General features: G+C 34.6%; 1 protein-coding gene across 2 annotated transcripts in view; it reads left to right on the plus strand.

Annotated features, from left to right (window-relative positions):
- The window catches only part of LOC120224473 (cohesin subunit SA-1-like), a 194583-nt gene that overhangs the window by 140706 nt on the left and 36937 nt on the right, over positions 1-16940 (plus strand). Inside the window, exons 5-6 of one of the 2 annotated variants that reach the window (XM_039222708.1) lie at positions 10764-10928; positions 16213-16319. In XM_039222708.1, the coding sequence (XP_039078639.1) occupies positions 10764-10928; positions 16213-16248 (201 nt within the window). In that variant the 3' untranslated portion in view covers positions 16249-16319. Of the gene's footprint in view, positions 1-10763; positions 10929-16212; positions 16320-16940 lie in introns of those variants that run through there. The other variant, XM_039222707.1, reaches the window with a different exon arrangement.

Consider the following 16940-nt stretch of genomic DNA (forward strand, 5'->3'; position numbering starts at 1 on the left):
AGAGGAGGGATACGAATGACACAAGCAAAAATATATCTGAATAGAAAGATTTGATCTAGAATTAATCACAGCAGTGCATCTGTGTTGTTCTTGCACTGAGCTCCGGTAAAAAAAAAAAAAAAAAAAAAAAAAAGCAGCTCTCTAGTGAGGATGGGCGTGGTTTGGTGTTGGCAGGTCTTAGTCTCCACTGGGGTCCAGCTGGCCTCTCTCTCTGAGGTCCCACCTTAGTGGTTGTCAGGAGAAAAATGGCGGCGCCCCAGTCCCTTCTCGAACCAGGCGTTGCAAATCACTCTTTTGTGTCTCATCTCCCTGTGCCGTGGTTGTAGCCAAGGTGGGCCGTGTTCTGTGTTCCAAGCCCCGGTCGTTTCCAGGTCTTATTCAGCTCGCTTTATTGGTACCGCCGGAAATATAATCTAATCCCGCAGGCCGGGCTCTTCCCAGCCGCCAGTGAGCTGGAAGAGCAAGAGAGCAGTTTCTCCTGGCGCCAGGGGAGCAAGTTTCTTCTCGTGCCACCTAGAACCAGGACACCCAGCCCCGAGTCAGCACCACAGCTAGAAATAGGATTACTCTCCGTACTGAGCCGAGGTTTTCTTTTCTCCAGGGACAGTTCTGTGAACATTTTCAGCCACTCCTTCTCTTCCCCTTGACTCTCTGCAGCTCCCTGAAAGGGGGTTCCCTCCCCTCCTTCCGTTTCTCCACTTCCTGGCTTGTTATCTTCCCTAGTTCGCACTCAGGCATCTGTGAAGTTGTGTTCTTAGTGGACTCTGTCTCTTTTCCTCTGTCAGTGTCCTGTGGCTTCAGGCCTTCTCTGTAATTCTCAGGAGGTCTACCTCTCACTCCAGTTGATCTTGCTTCATTTTCATGGCAGACTCTTTCTCCTCTGGTGCCTCCTACCCCAGATTCTGTCTGGTTTGCTAAAGCCCAGCTAATGCCTACTGTGAGCTGGGATCAGCAGCATTGGCTTCATCTGAAGCTGGTTAGCCTCTCTCTTTCTTAATATTTGATATCCTGACTGGTGTGTTGCATACTTTGTTGTGATTTTGATTCGCATTGAGTATATGATTATTAATTTTCAGCATCTTTTCATGTGTATTTTGATCATCTCAGGGTAACAATATTATATTAACATCACCAAATAATCAATTTAAACTTTATAATCATTTCATAACTATTGTTGTTTTTACTTACATACTTTTTAAATGTTTATTTTTGAGAGAGAGAGGAGAGAGGCAGAGAGAGGAGGAGAGAATCTCAAGCAGGCTTCACACTCAGCACAGAGCCCCATTCAGCACTTGAACTCACAAAATGTGAGATCATGACCTGAGCCAAAATCAAGAGTTGGATGCTTACCTCACTGAGCCACCCTGGTGCCCCAGTTTTTAAAGTACAGTTTGTTGGTTTGAATCATGAGGCAAATAGGATCCACTTGTTGCAATTGATGGTTTTGTCAACTAGTTATATGTCCTTGTGACTTAAGACTTTTTTGTGTTATTACTATTCTGTCCATGTTTTCCTTAGCTTTTAATTTGCTTCAGTGAAACTCCCTATCCTTTAATTTTTGAACAAAATCTTTAAGTAAACGATGGAGGGATGACTTGTACCATTTTCCCTATACTTGCTTTTGTGCTCCACCTTTATTTAAAGGGAAAAAGTTGTGGAGGAAAAGACATATGTTAAAACCACTCTTTGTAATACTTCTTAATTTTATTAGAATATTTGGTGTTAGAATATTCCTTACGAAAGCATTTTGGAAAAGTGAAAGTTTTACACTTAGAAGCTGGAGACTATTCTAGTTCCCCTTACTACCACTATATGATTTTTCTCATGCTGTAGGCAAGTTACATTGTTTTCACTAGGATTTATGGGTTGTATTTTCAAATTGGAAATAAGTCTAAACTTAAACTTGATTGAAGGTAGGAGAATAAACTGCCTATATGTTTGCTTATTTGAATTTGTTCTCCTCCAAATGAAATTCTTTACTTAATAAGATTGTGCTTTAGTACAGCCTTTTCCAGGAAAGCCTTTTTTTCTAAAAGGATTTATCATCCTTCAGCAGGTTATTGTGATCTTTAGAACCTCTCTAATTTTGATATATCAGTAACTGCATTCCTGTAGTATTTTTGCTTTCCTTGTTGAAAAGGATTATGCATATCCAAATTTAGGTCTTTTATGGGTAGAAGTACAATTTTTTAATTAAAACCACTACTCCATAATCTCGTAGGTAAATAGTGTATGTTCATCCCATATTTATAAAATTGAAAAAGATTTTCCCAGGATAGGATGGTGTGTTCTAGAGACTTGTTTTAGACTTTAGTCCATATTTCATACTTACTGGTTTACCTGGACCTCCATACTTCCACCTAACTCAACCCTGTTTCTTCATCTTGGAAACAGTACAACTTGCTGAATTTCTAGTTTGGCTTTGCACTAAGCTGATGCTACTTATGTCATTTACCTGTAGCGTCAGTACTATGAAATTGTGTTATATTCAGATTATAATGTAGAAAACAAAAATAGGAAGTGGTACTTTGTTTAAGGTCATACATAGCATATAAATGGCAAAGCTAGGTTTTGAACTCATATCTTAAACTTCTCAAAGTCCTTCTCTCAAGAATGCCAGGGGTACCTGGGTGAGTTAGTTAGGCATTGAACTTTTGATTTTGGCTTCCGTCTTAATCACAGTTCATGAGATCAAGCCCAGGATTGGGCTCTGTGCTGACAGCACAGTGGCTGCTTGGGATTTTCTCTCTCTACGTCTCCCCAGCTTTCTTGTGCATACATGCGCACACATGTGCGCTCTCTCTCAAAATAATTATTTTTTAGAAAAAAGAATGCTAAACAGCTAAGGTATTAATTTATGTTGAGTGGTACAATTGTCAGAATGATAAGATTTGACAGATTTGCTCTAGTACCTGTTATGAAGATTGCTTAGACATTTTCATTCAGCTGGCTCTACATTTGACAATTCTAAGTTTCAATTGATACGTGTTTTGTTGAGCCACTTTAATCCTGTTTATATTTAAGAAAACTTCATGATCTCTGGTTTTATTTGTTTACTCAGCCATATGAAAACATAGTATAAGAACTGTCTGTTATGGGTAGTAATTTTTTTCATTTCTAAATTCTTAGGGGCCATTTCATTATTGGTATTTCTTTTTGGTATACTATTATTTCAGAGACTTTTGTCGATTATTAAACTACTTGTATTTTGTAGTTGTCCTGATGAATGTTTATTGCTGTAGCTCACTACCCAAATGATTAATAATCTCTAAACAAACATTGTGTCATGGTTATACTAACCCTCTGATGTTATTAACACATGATAGACCTTATTTTGTCTATATACACTACTTCCTTAGTGATCTCATCCAATCTCATGCCTTTAAGTACCAAGTCTAAGTATATGTCTCTCATTTATGTCTCCAGGCTGGACTTAGAGTCCAAAGTCATCCAAATGTTTGTTGAGCATCTTCATTTAGATATTTAATGGGGTTTATCTCTTCTGTGAAACTTTCTCTGGTTATCTGTTACTAGAAATTATCTGCCCCTTCATAGAATCCTTCCAACACTTATCTTAAACCAAATTTCCATGAAAAGTATTTTTTTACATACTGTATTTTACTATAGTTATATTACAGTTATTTGTGTTTCTGGTTTTCTTTTAATTATATGTTAATTATCTTCCTTATTCTTTTTATTAGGGACAATCTTTCTGAACTTCTTTATTTTATTATCTTAATTTGTCATGGGAAAATCACTCTGGGGATAATGCGGATAAAATAGATCTTAGATTAAGATCAGATGAATTTTTATATTCTTATTTCCTACTCCCTTTATAACCAATGCTAAAAGTTCATAGTGTGAGAATTATGGTTTATTTCCCCTTTGTTTGTGGAGCTTAGTTCATACTACGTATATACTATACATGTATAATAATATATATGTGTGTGACTCACCCAAACAATTCTCCACATACAGGGCTTGCTTGTCATAGTGTTATTTGTAATTGTAGGAGATCCAAAACAAAATAAATGTTGTTCATCAATGGGTTAATGGCTAAAAAAATTAATGTACATTTGTGCAATGGGACACAGCAGCTTTTGGAAAAGAATTAAGATATTCTTTAGGACAGGAACACGTAGGTGGCTCATTTGATTCATGATCTCACGGTTTGTGGGATTGAGCCCTACATGAGACTGCACTGACAACATGGAACCTGCTTGGGATTCTCTCTCTCTGTCTGTCTCTGACTCTCTTTCTCTGCCCCTCCTCCCTTTCCCCAAAAATAAATAAGTAAACTTTTATAAAAAGATATTTTCTCGGACATACTATAGATTGACTAAAAATAGAATGGTGCAGAGCTGTGCATAAATAAAATGTAATAGATTTTTGGAAATACATCTATGCATTTCAGTTTTTTTGAATTTTTTTTTTCCAGAAATGCCAACTTAACCATTTTAACATGTACTAGCATTCAGTTGTATTAAATACATTCATAGTATTGTACAGTCATCACCACCACCTCTAGAACTTCTTCATATTTTAAGACTGTACCTTTAATAAAATAAAAGACATGAGTATGCAGGGTGTAGTATAGGAAATAGTATTGTAAGAACTTTGTACAGTGACAGGTGATAGCTAGATTCAGTACAGTGATTACTTTTCTTAAAAGATATTTTTAAAATGTTTACTTATTTTTGAGAGAGGGAGAGACAGAGTGTGAGCAGAGGGTGAGGGTGAGCAGAGAGACAGGGAAACACAGAATCCAAAGTGGGCTCCAGGCTTTGATCTGCCAGCACAGAGCCTGTCACAGGGCTCTAGCTCATGAACCGTAATATCAAGACCTGAGCTGAAGTCAGATGCTCAACCAACTGAGCCACCCAGGCACCCCTGATCACTTTGTAATATATATAAATATTGACTGACTTTGTGGTACACCTGAAACTAATATAACATTGCTACACTTCAGTAAAAACAAAAATGTAAACTCTATATCCATTAAATAGTAACTCCCTATTCTTGCTTCCCTTAGCCCCTGGCAACCACCATTTTACTTTCTGTCTCTATAATTTTTTTTTACTAAGTACTTCATGTAAGTGGAATCATATAATTATGTATTTGGCTTTTGTGACTGACTTCTTTCATTTAGCATAATGTTCTCAAGGTTCATCTGTGTTGTAGATTATGCCAGAATACCGCTCTTTTTTTTTTTTAAGCCTGAATAATATTCCATTGTGTGTATATACCACGTTTGCTTATCCATTCATGGCATCAAATGGACATTTGGAGTTGCTTCCAAGCTTGAGCTATTGTGAATGATGTTGCTGTGACAATGGGTGTACAAGTAACTTTTTGAGTCCCTGCTTTCACTTCTTTTTGGTACATATTTATTTGATTAATTGGTTGATTATATGGTGATTCTATTTTTAATACTTTGAGGAGTTGATGTGCTGTTTCCAACAATGGAGATACCATTTTACATTTCCATCAACAGTGCACAAGAGTTGCAGTTTCTCCACATCCTAAGAACTTTTTTCTCTTTTGATAGTAGCCATTTCTCTATGTGTGAGGTTCCATCTCATTGTAGTTTTGATTTGCATTTCCCTAATCATTAGTAACGTTGAGCATGTTTTCTTATGTTAATGGGCATTTGTATATCCTCTTTAGAAAAATGTCTATTCAAATTCTTTGCCAATTTTCAAATCAGGTTTCTTCTTTTGTTGAGTTTTAGTAGTTCTTTATATACTCTGGATATTAATCACTTATCAGATACATGATTTGCAAATATTTTCTCCCTTTCTGGGGGTTGCCTTCTGTTCTTTACCTGTTGAATGGTTTTGGCACCCTTGTCAATATCATATATGTGAGGGTTTGTTTCACATATATGGGCTTTTATATTCCACTGGTTTGTATGTTTGCCTTTATGCCAGCACCGTACTGTTTTGATAGTGTATCTTTGTAATAAATTTTGAAATCAGAAGTATGTATCTTCCAGTGTTGGGATTTTTTTTTTTTTTCCTTTTCCCAGGATTGGTCATTTGGGATTTCCTTTGAATTATAGAATGGTTTTTTCTGTTTCTGCAAAAACGGTCATTAAGATTTTGATAGAGATTGCATTAAATCTGTATGTTGCTTTAAGGAGTATTGACATCTTAACAATATTAACTCTTCCAATACCTGACCATAGAATGGGTTTCCATTTATTTATTTCTTCTTTAGTTTCATATGCTGTTTGTTTGTATGACATATAAGAAATGAATAGTATTGTTTCTGTTTCTTAGGAAGGTAGATGGTGGCTTGAGGGCAGGGACGAACATGTTTTCACTGTAAAAGTTTAATCACCTTTTAACTTTTGGGCTCCGTGAATGTATTACTTATTTAATAAGGAAAAGTAACATTTCCCCCTTCCTCTCATCAGACACACAAATGTGCATACATAAGTACACACACACATACTTGTGTGCATACACAGTACTGGGAAGATCATATTACTCTAAAGAGTAAACACAGAAATGACTTATTAGGAGGAGCTAGCTAAAAATAGACAAGGTAAAAAGAATGAATGAATGCAATAATGATGGATTTAAGAAACTTTAAATTTATCATTCCTGTAAAGAGGGAGCTGGTGTGGTAGATGACTGAACAGGTAGTAGATTATAACTTTATTTGCCATACTGAGGAGTCTGGATTTTTAATTGATTGGTGGTTTTGAGGGTGACTAAAGATTAGAGATTAAATAAACAGGGAAGTGATGGGATTAGGTTGGTATTATAAGAATTAATGTGTTATAATATTAATGTGGAATTATTCAGCAGAAATAGTCTGAGCCATATCTGCAACTTAATATTTTTAGTGAATTACCAAAAAAAATGGGTAATGCAATTAATTTTAATAAACCTGATATGTTATTTCATCATGTAATCAGTATAGCATTATAAATGAGACATTTTTATGCAATTTTTCATTATGAATCCACAATCTTGTAGGATATTTATACCTACTAAACATTTTGTTTTTGACTAGTTAAATTACAAGTGTTCCATTTGCTACATGAGAGTAGTGGCTACCATGTTAGATAGTACAAGTATACAAAATCAGTTAGAGTGTAGTTAGGGGATAATATCCATTCCAGTAATTGGAAATGAAAAACTTAATTTCAAGAATTATTAACTATTAAAAAGTCCTTAATCATTTGTCATTCCAGAATTGCAGATTAAGACAACAATGAGAGAACAGCTATATACCTATTATAATGGCTGAAATCCAAAATTCTGACAAAGGTACACAGCTGTCAAGGTTACAAAGCATCAAGAACTGTCTTAATTGCAATGCAAAATGATACAGCTACTTTGGAAGACTGGCATTTTTAAAAAGAAAAAAAAAAAATTTTTTTTACATTTAATTTTGAGAGACCGAGCACATGTTGGGGAGGGGCAGAGAGAGAATGAGACACACAATCTGAAGCAGGCTCCAGGGTCTGAGCTACCTGTCAGCGCAGAGCCCGACATGGAGCTCGAGCCCACAAACTGTGAGAAGTCGGACTGAGCAGAAGTCGGACGCTTAACTGACTGAGCCACCCAGGTGTCCCTGTTTGGCATTTTTTAACAAAGCTAAACATAGTTTTATCATATGATTCGATAATAATGCTTCTAGATGCTTACATAACTCATTTGAAAATTATGTCTGCACAAAATCCTGCATGTGAATGCATATAGCAGCTTTATTCCTAATTGTCAAGAAATGGTGACCAGGATGTCCATAATTTGGTAAATGGATGACAGAATGTGATACATTCATACAGTGGAATATTATTTAGGAATAAAAGTTAGCTTTTTAGCCACTAAAACCATGGGTAAATCTTAAATGCATATTTTTAAGGGAAAGATACCAGTCTGAAGAGGCTACATAATACTTGATTTAATTATATGACTTTCTGTAAAAGCCAAAACTATAGTTAGGGTAAGAGAAGTCAATGTTTTCCAAAGATAAATGTGAAGATTGAATGGGAGAAGTACAGGGATTTTTTTAAAGGTGAAAGTTCTTCTCTGTGATACTATATTATACATACATGACACTACATGCATTTGTTAAAACTCCTTGAACTTTACAGAAAAAGTGAAATTTATGAGTATAGATTTTAAAAAGTCATATAGGAGGTTAATTGGATACCAGGATGGAATGTAGACTATGACAAAACAATCCAGTGCTATTTGAAGTTACTGAAACAGCGTCACTATGGGGAGTTGGGCAGGAAGTTGCCGACCTAAGTGATTATTGAAATGAATCTGTAAGATTAAAATCAAAGAAACTACATTGTATAGATAAACAGTGTAATCTTGTTAATAAAGTTGTTTCTGCTGGGGTATGATTTAACAGTTCTACTACTAGGTGGGCACTAGGTTTCTCACCTTTCAGGTTGGACCATATTGATTAGTAAGGCATAAGCTGCATACATATGGTAATGCATTAGAGATGGAGGTACCAGTATAAATTTGTATTTAGCTTACCATAGATAACATACATTACATACAGAGATATTTATAGTTATGGGTATGTCTATGCAACGTGCATTTCTTTGTTTGCTTAAGAGCCTAGAAGAAAGACAATCAAGGAGCAGAACCTAGCCCAGATCTTCATCTCTGATATCATTCTCCAGTAAAAAGAACCAGAGCTCCTTGGGATATTGACTGGTTCTAAAATTGAGGGAGGGGATATACAACATGAGCCTGCAGAATATTGTGCTGCCAGAAAGTAACCTGTAAGACACACACATATACACACAAGTGAAAATATGTGAAATGCAGGAGCCATGAAAGATTTCCCAATGGCCAGAGCTGAAACAGGTTGAACAACAGAATAAAAGTGTTGAAGTATACCCCAAAGTATAAAATAAATTTTGATGAGTTCATTAGTTTAAATAATTGAGTAAATGAGTGAGAACAGACAAAAATTCCATACTGAAAATTCTTAAATAATTTGTGTAAATACTCCCTCCCTAAAGGAGGTGGAGCATAACTCCCCACCCTTAAATGTGGGATATACATACTGTCTTTCTTCCAAAGGTACAGTGGAAAGAGGAGGGAAGGTAATTTTACAGTGGGGAAATCTAACAAACATTGCATCAGTCAGATGATTAAGGTCAACATTTACAGTAAGAAATCATTATGGTAGTATATATCTTTGATATGAGGTGATTAAAAATAACACTTTATCTCCTACATCTTCCTCTTAATCCCAGTGGAGTGATGAAAAAACCATCAGACAAAACCCAGTTGAGGAACACTGTTTAAACACCTGACCAGTAATCCTCAAAACTGTCAAATTCACCAGAAAACCAGGGAAAGTCTGTCAAAACCAAGGGGAGCTTGACATAAATGTAATATGGTATCCTGGATGGAGTTCTGGAACAGAAAAAGTTGTAGAAAATCTGAATTAAGTGTGGACTTTTGTTAATCTGTCAATATTCATTTACTATATCAGATATACCACACAAATGGTAAGGAGTTAATATTAAGGGTAAGTGGATGTGATGTGTTTGGAAATGTTCTGTACTGTCCTCACAGGTTTTTTGTAAATCTAAAACTGTTCTATCTAAACACAAAAGTGGCTCTACGACTGTTAACTAAGAAAAATTAAAAGAGTACTGTGAAGAATATAAGAATAGAAAGTGAAGGGAGCAGATACTGTAAGTAGGGAGGGAAGTCCATACATGACATACTTTGTAGTGTTCCTCCATTGCCCTCTAGTCACAAAGCCAAACATTGCAGCAGATAACAAAAATGTTTACAGGGTTCAGCTACAGGAATACAAAGTGGGACAAATAAGGGTAGATTTGGAGATGAAGGATGAATTGATAAGTTGATAACTGAAACAAGCTATTGTGAGAATGAATTAAATCCCTCAAAAATGAGTTTAAAGACTGAGAAGAAAAGATGTTAAATAGCAACCCAAGGTAACCCTAATAGGTAAGAAATATAGGGAGGGAAAAGATACCTGAAAGGAGAAGATGAAATCATCTCTCTTGTTGAGAGAGTTTCAAGACATGTCTATTACATTTAAAACACTATTTTCATTGGTAAGTTAGGTGAAGCCGCAACTGTGATGAGTTTATATATGAATGAGATTTATGGGAATAATAATAGTGACTGTGAGCAGTAATGTCATATTACCCTTGGCTGAAAGGTGAGACATAGATAAGGTAGTGTAGCTGGTGTTGACTTTTTTTTTTTTTTTTTTTTAATTGGGGGCTGGGGACTGGGATGTGATGTGATCAGTTACTTGAAATGTAAATTCCATCAGGCAGGAATGTTTAATTTATTGTTGAATTTCTAGTACCTAAAATAGTTTTGAGTATGTTTACTATATATTTGTTACAAGACTAGGTAAGAAATATTTGAGGACTTCTGCAGAGAGAGAAGTTGAATATACAGTATTTGTAAGCAGTGTATTATTGAATAAAGTTTCTGAGGAAATAGAGTATTGAGGAAGGTATAAAGAGAGAGATGTCAAAAGAGAGCATGATTAAAATATTCAGCATGGTGGTATTGTATAAAACTAAATCTTTTTATAAATTTTCATGTCTTATATAAATTAAACTTCGCTGTTTGCACTTTAATTACAGAAAACAAATTGTAAAGCTCCCTTTGGTCAAGAATTAAGTGTCTTATCTGTAGTAGTTCTTAGTACCTTCCACAGGATAAGTGAGGTATTCTGCATAGAGTATACTGGTATTTAATTGAGTTTTTTCTCATCTTTTTATTCAGTCTACAAACAAGAAACCTCGAAAATCTCCAGGAGAGAAGAGTAGAATTGAAGCTACTGTTAGAGGAACAGGCCGTGGAAGAGCTAATGGGCACCCTCAACAGAATGGTGAAGGGGAGCCTGTTACACTATTTGAAGTGGTGAAATTGGGGAAAAGTGCAATGCAGGTAAATTTTAAGTATTTTTGTTTTATTTACAAAGCAGTGCAGTCAGTAATCTGTGTGGAACCTGTTAAGTGACATTTTATATATTCCTGCTAATTGTGTATTCAAGGAGTTTAAGTTTTTTTTTGTTTTACTTGTTTTGTAAACTGTGTCAGGAAAGGCATTTTGTTTAATGGTAAGATGCACTTTGTGATTACAGTGTACTGAGTAAAATGACTTACATATGATAGCTACCTAACAGAATTTTTATTGCCTTAATATATTTTTTTAGAATTTCACTTCATATAAGTAACATATGTGTATGTTTCAAAGAATATTTGCAAGAAGGAAGGGTATAAAAAATTTCTATGTAGTGAATTATGGATAACCACAGTTAATATTTCATGATTATTTTATGTGTGTATGTGATCTTTTATAACCTTGTTCTCTCTTCTCTCTCATTCAGATAGCAAATATTAAATATTCTGCAAGAGCACTTATGTATTGACTTCTAACTAATTCATTATAAGGATAAACCTTATTTTACTATTCTTTTAGTGCATTTTTACACTTTTTTTTACTGTTATAGAATTTCTTTATTTTTCATGTTTACTTCTTCAGATATATTTCCATTTTATTTATTTACTAATTTATTAAAAAAATTTTTTAATGTTTATTTTTGAGAGAGAGCGAGCGAGCGCGCAAGCCAGGGGAGGGGCAGAAAGAGAGGGAAACACAGAATCTGAAGCAGGCTCCAGGCTCTGAGCTGTGAGCACAGAGCCCGACATGGGGTTGGAACTCACAAATTGTGAGATCATGACCTGAGCCGAAGTTGGACACTTAGCCAACCAAGCCACCCAAGCACCCTTCTTTTTCCCATTTAATTTTTATTTATTTAAGAATTTTTTTCAATGTTTGTTTATTTTTGAAAGACCGATTGCAAGTGGGGGAGGGGCAGAGAGAGAGGGAGACACCAAATCGGAAGCAGGCTCCAAACTCTAAGCTGTCAGTACAGAGCCTGATGTGGGGTTCAAACTCAAAAACCAAGAGATCATGACCTGAGCCGAAGTCAGATGTTTAACTGACTGAGCCCCCCTGACGCCCCTCTTTTTTTCCTTTTAAAACACTAGAGGTAAAGTGTTTTGTTGAAAGGGTATTTCTCAGCTGTGTGATACAATCATATTACTCTTCAAAAAATTTTACTAGTGTATCTTTCACCAGAAGTGTGCCTAGCAACACTGAAATTTAGGAATTCTTTTATAACATAGATGAAAACTATAATCCAAAATAATTTGGATTTCTTTGATCACCATTGATTGATAAAAGTTAAATCTTTTTATTCACTCTTTATTTGCTCAATTTTGATACTTCATTTTTGATTTCTTTATTATTAGGTGATTTATGGGGCTCCTGGGTGGCTCAGTGAGTAGAATGTCTGACATTGGCTCAGGTCATAATCTCACGGTTTGTGAGTGCCAAGTCCTTTGTTAGTTAGGCTCTGTGCTGACAGCCCAGAGCCTGGAGCCTACTTTAGATTCTGTGCCTCCCTCACTCTCTGCCCCCTCTAGCTCATACTCTTTCTCAAAAATAAATATTAAAAAAGTTTTTTTAAATTAGGTAATATATGAAACATTTATTTTTAGAACTTTTCAGTAGTATACTTTTTATTTTTTACCTGTGTATCTATTTGCATTGTTTGAGGGAGTTTGGTCTTGACTGCTTTTTATGTATGTTACCAGATTGATATGATCAGGAGTCTTGGAATTTGTGTGGGAAGGGAGGGAGGTGGAGTAGTGCGTTGATGCTAATGGTGAAAGAAACATTTGGATAATAACTTACTCTAAAACCTCATTTACAGAAAATCAGGGGCTAAAGAAAGGGAGAAGACCGACAAAGTTCTTAAAATCAGGACCTGGATTGAAAAGTATGCTTCACTTAGTTGATGACTGGGTCTTTAAAAATTCACAATATTATCTTAGAGCAGGAAGTTCTAAGCCCACATTATATGTTCTATTTCTGCAGTAGAGTGACCCAGTGAGCAGAGGTGATCACAAAAACTTTAGATGGGGAGGTATGAATAGTAAAAGAAATAAATAAGTATATTTAAGATACTGGAGAGATGAAAGAAGAAATCGTATCTAACACAAAAAGGGGATAAATTTAGTAAATTAGTTTTGCTGAAGGAAATGAATACCATCAAATGGAGAATTCAGGAATCGGCCTTTATTAGATATTCATTTGTAATATGGCCCAGAGAAATAAAGAAGTAAGTATGAAAGAGCAGATGTGAAGGGTTCCAGAATATCCCAGAGGAAGAAACCAAAGAGAATAGAAAAGACAAAGTTTTTTAAAGAGATAATTTTGGAAAAATTTCTCTGACATATTTCCTCAGATCCAGAGTTTGTTCTCAGAAGTGAGCAAGGTAAGTGAAATTAATTACATAGCTCTTAATAGTATAGTAAAATTGCAGAACCAGAACCTTTTAATCCTGGAGAATTAAAAGAAATCTTGAAATATTTCATCAAGGAATACCTGATCCTGTTATTTCACTCCAGTACAAGTAATATTGAAAATAAAAAAAATTCCCCTTCTAAATTATACTTACAAATCTAAAAAGGTACTTTTAAATAATTCAAGTGATAAAAGAGGAAATAACAGATTTGAAGAGTGAATGTTAGTGAAAGTACTGTTAGTAAAAATATTGGGGCCAGCTAAAGTATTACTTGAATTAATATATTGTCTTAAATGTAATAATATTAGCAAAAGCAGTAGAAACTAGAAAAAACAGCAAACCTAACAGCATTTAGGAAGAAAGAGATAATTAAAGTAGAAATGGATATTAAAATAGGAAAACTTGTAGAAAATTAAATAACAGTATTAGCATTTTGAGGTCAATACATTTTTAAGACCTAGAGGCTTTATCTTACAAATGCAAGGATAGTTTAGTATTAGCAAATCTTTTACTGTAATATACCAAATGGAAGGGGGAACTGAGCCTTATCTGAGATGATGTGAAATGTTTAGAAAAGCATTTGATAAAATTTAGGTGATACTTGGGATGAACAATAACTCTTGGTGAATTAGGAATAAGAGGAAAGTTCCTTATCTAGGTAAGGGAGATATAAAATTATTTATGTTTACGGAATATATAATTGTCTTTGTAGAAATTTTGGGATAAATGGTCCTTGTAGACCATTAGAAATAATGAAGGTGTTGTGCAAAAATTCTAGAGAGAGAATTTACATTAAAATAAGTCAGACTTCCGTTTAGCAGTAATAATCATTTAGAACATGTAATAGGAAATAAGAGGCCATTCAAATAATGTACTAAGGATGAAAGAATAAAATTTTGGCTATAACACTGTAAAATACTGTGTCATACTCACCACACTGAGTAACATTAAAAGGATGGAAGATACTAAGAATCGGTAAGGCTCTAGAGTGCCAGCCATTGCAAGTACAAATAGGAAATAATCCCTTTGGAGAAAAATTTGGCAGTATTAAGAAAAGTTGAATGACCTATCCATTTTCCATTCATTTGGTAAATATATAAGGAGTTCCTAAACTGTGGAAGCCACCTTTTAAAATTTTTTTTTAACTGAGAATATTTTGAAGAAAAGCAATTTAATTCCTAGATGTTACCTCTCGTGAAATTTTTGTATGTATAAAGGAGGCAAATGCAGAATTTTTATTGCTGTTTTGTTTGTAACAGCAAAAAATAAAAGCTAAATGTTTAAGAAAGGGATAATTGATAAATAAAATGTGGTATACTGAAACCACATAAAATTCTCTGTAGTGATTTAACTAGAGCTCTTGGCACTATTATGGATATAGTTCAGAAATACATTTTAAAGGACAAAGCAAGCTACAGAATGATACATAATATATTGTTCCACTTGCATAAAGTGTAAACACATACATAAGGTTATTTAAAGCCAAGTTGATGATATTGGTTACTTACTGAGAAGATAGGAGAAAGGGAATGGGATCAGAGGTGTATATGGGGTGCTACAACTGAAACTGAAAGAGAAACAAGAAGAAACAAGTGTGGTTGTAAAATGTTAAGTGTTGTTGAACCTGAGTGCTCTCTACCTTCTTGTTTATCTTGTTTATTATCTGAAATAAAAATAGATAGGTGTTTCTGAAATGCTTCCCCAGAGGAGGACTTCTGTAGTCATTGTGTTTGGAAAAGGACCATATCTCTTCCCTTTTGGAGAGGTAGAAAATGTGAAGTGAACTTAAAGTTCACTTAAGCCTCTAGAAACAGGGTCATGGAAGGCCTTGCCTGAATAGGTAAAACTTGAACTGAGACTTAAAGATGAGTAGGGATTAGCTAGGTAGTGGCAGAGATTATTTCTTATAGTAGAAACAGGACATGTAAAGATGAGATTTATACCTCTTATCATAGGGGGCATATGATATTCTAGTAAAAATAGAGCTGAACATTGAGCGTTTTGACTTTTTGTGAAATTGATGGCATTTGACAAAGAAAAAGACTTCATTGTATTAGCATTTTTAGAAATACTTTTCTGGATGCAGGTTAGATAATGATTTTGAGGGTGTAGGGCTGGAATCAGACTATTTTACTGATCTAATTTTTTACTGACCCGATTGGAAAGAAATGCAAGTTTAAATTTATAGAGTATCAGTGAAAATGAAGAGGAATTAACAGATTCTACTAATATTAAGGCTATGGAATGATTCTGAAAGATGAGAAGGAGGAAGGAATGTAAGGTAATTTCTAGTTTGACTTGGTGGTGTTCACTGAAAGAAAATTTGCATGAAGATAGGTGTTGGAGGATAGGTATGGGAATATTTTGGTTTTGACATTTTGACTTGTAAATATATGATGCTAAATACATGTTGAATTTTGGAGCATTCATGCTATTTACTTAATCTAATGGATATTATTGTAGTTATGAGCTTAGTAAGCATTTAAATGAGTATTTATAACCCATTGGCATTTGGATTTTGTACCTTCAGATGTCAACTAAAGCTGGATTTACAGTTAATTCATTCAACGAAACTTCATCAAAAGCTGATTGTTATCAGGCATTGGGTTAAGTGCTAGAGATATAAATGAACTAAAAACTTGCCTGATTCTTGTCTTCATAGATTTTCTGATCATAGAAGGGCAAGGAAATCCATCATAATTATGAAATGATCTGTTAATATACCATCAGAAACTATAGATTAATAGTAATTATCTTAGTGTACTAATAATAACTCCTGTGAATGAATAAGAAATTGGAGTCTGTAAATCAGATGTACATAATGACACAGTTTCCTCTTCTATTTGCTTTTGACAGGTGACTCTGAAAGGAAAACTGGTTTTATCCATTTAGATATAATTGCTGTGTGCCTGGGTGGCTCACTTGGTTGAATAGCCAACTCTTGATTTTGACTCCTGTCATGATCTCATGGTTCCTGGGATTGAGCCCCATGCTATTAGCCCTGAGCCTGTTTGGGATTGTCTCTGCCCCTTCCTCATTCACTCCATCTCTCTAAATAAATAAATAAATAACTTAAATATAATTGGAAAAAGATATGAGGATCTTATAGTCTTTCATCAGTTCTTTTCTCTCCCTTAGACAGGGAGCTTTGTTCTGATACAAAGAAAACTTGGACTTTTGAAGGACATTGATTTTTCTTAATGTCTAATTTACAAATGGGTTCTTGCCAAATCTCAACATATAAAATGCAGAGGAATTCTTCCCCAAGATTAGCTGGGTGCATTTTATTCTATACCAAAGAATGTGAAAAAACACCTGTGAGTTTATTTATTAAACCTTACCTGTTAACTTGTGTTTGAATTGATAAGTTAGATAATGATTTCATGGAAATGGTGTGTATCATTGAGTCATTATTAAAATCACTGAGTCATTTAATAAAATCCATTATTAAAGTGGATAAAAGTGTTTATATAATAACATTTGAATTTCTAAATGTTCATTGCAAAGCATAAAAGTTTCAGTAAGTATTAAAATGGCTGAAGAATATCTAAGAAGTGTGAATAATTATAAAAAATTCTAATGAT

The sequence above is a fragment of the Hyaena hyaena genome, unplaced genomic scaffold, assembly GCF_003009895.1.
Source record: "Hyaena hyaena isolate Hyena2069 unplaced genomic scaffold, ASM300989v1 scaffold_1176, whole genome shotgun sequence".
NCBI classification, from domain to species: domain Eukaryota; kingdom Metazoa; phylum Chordata; class Mammalia; order Carnivora; family Hyaenidae; genus Hyaena; species Hyaena hyaena.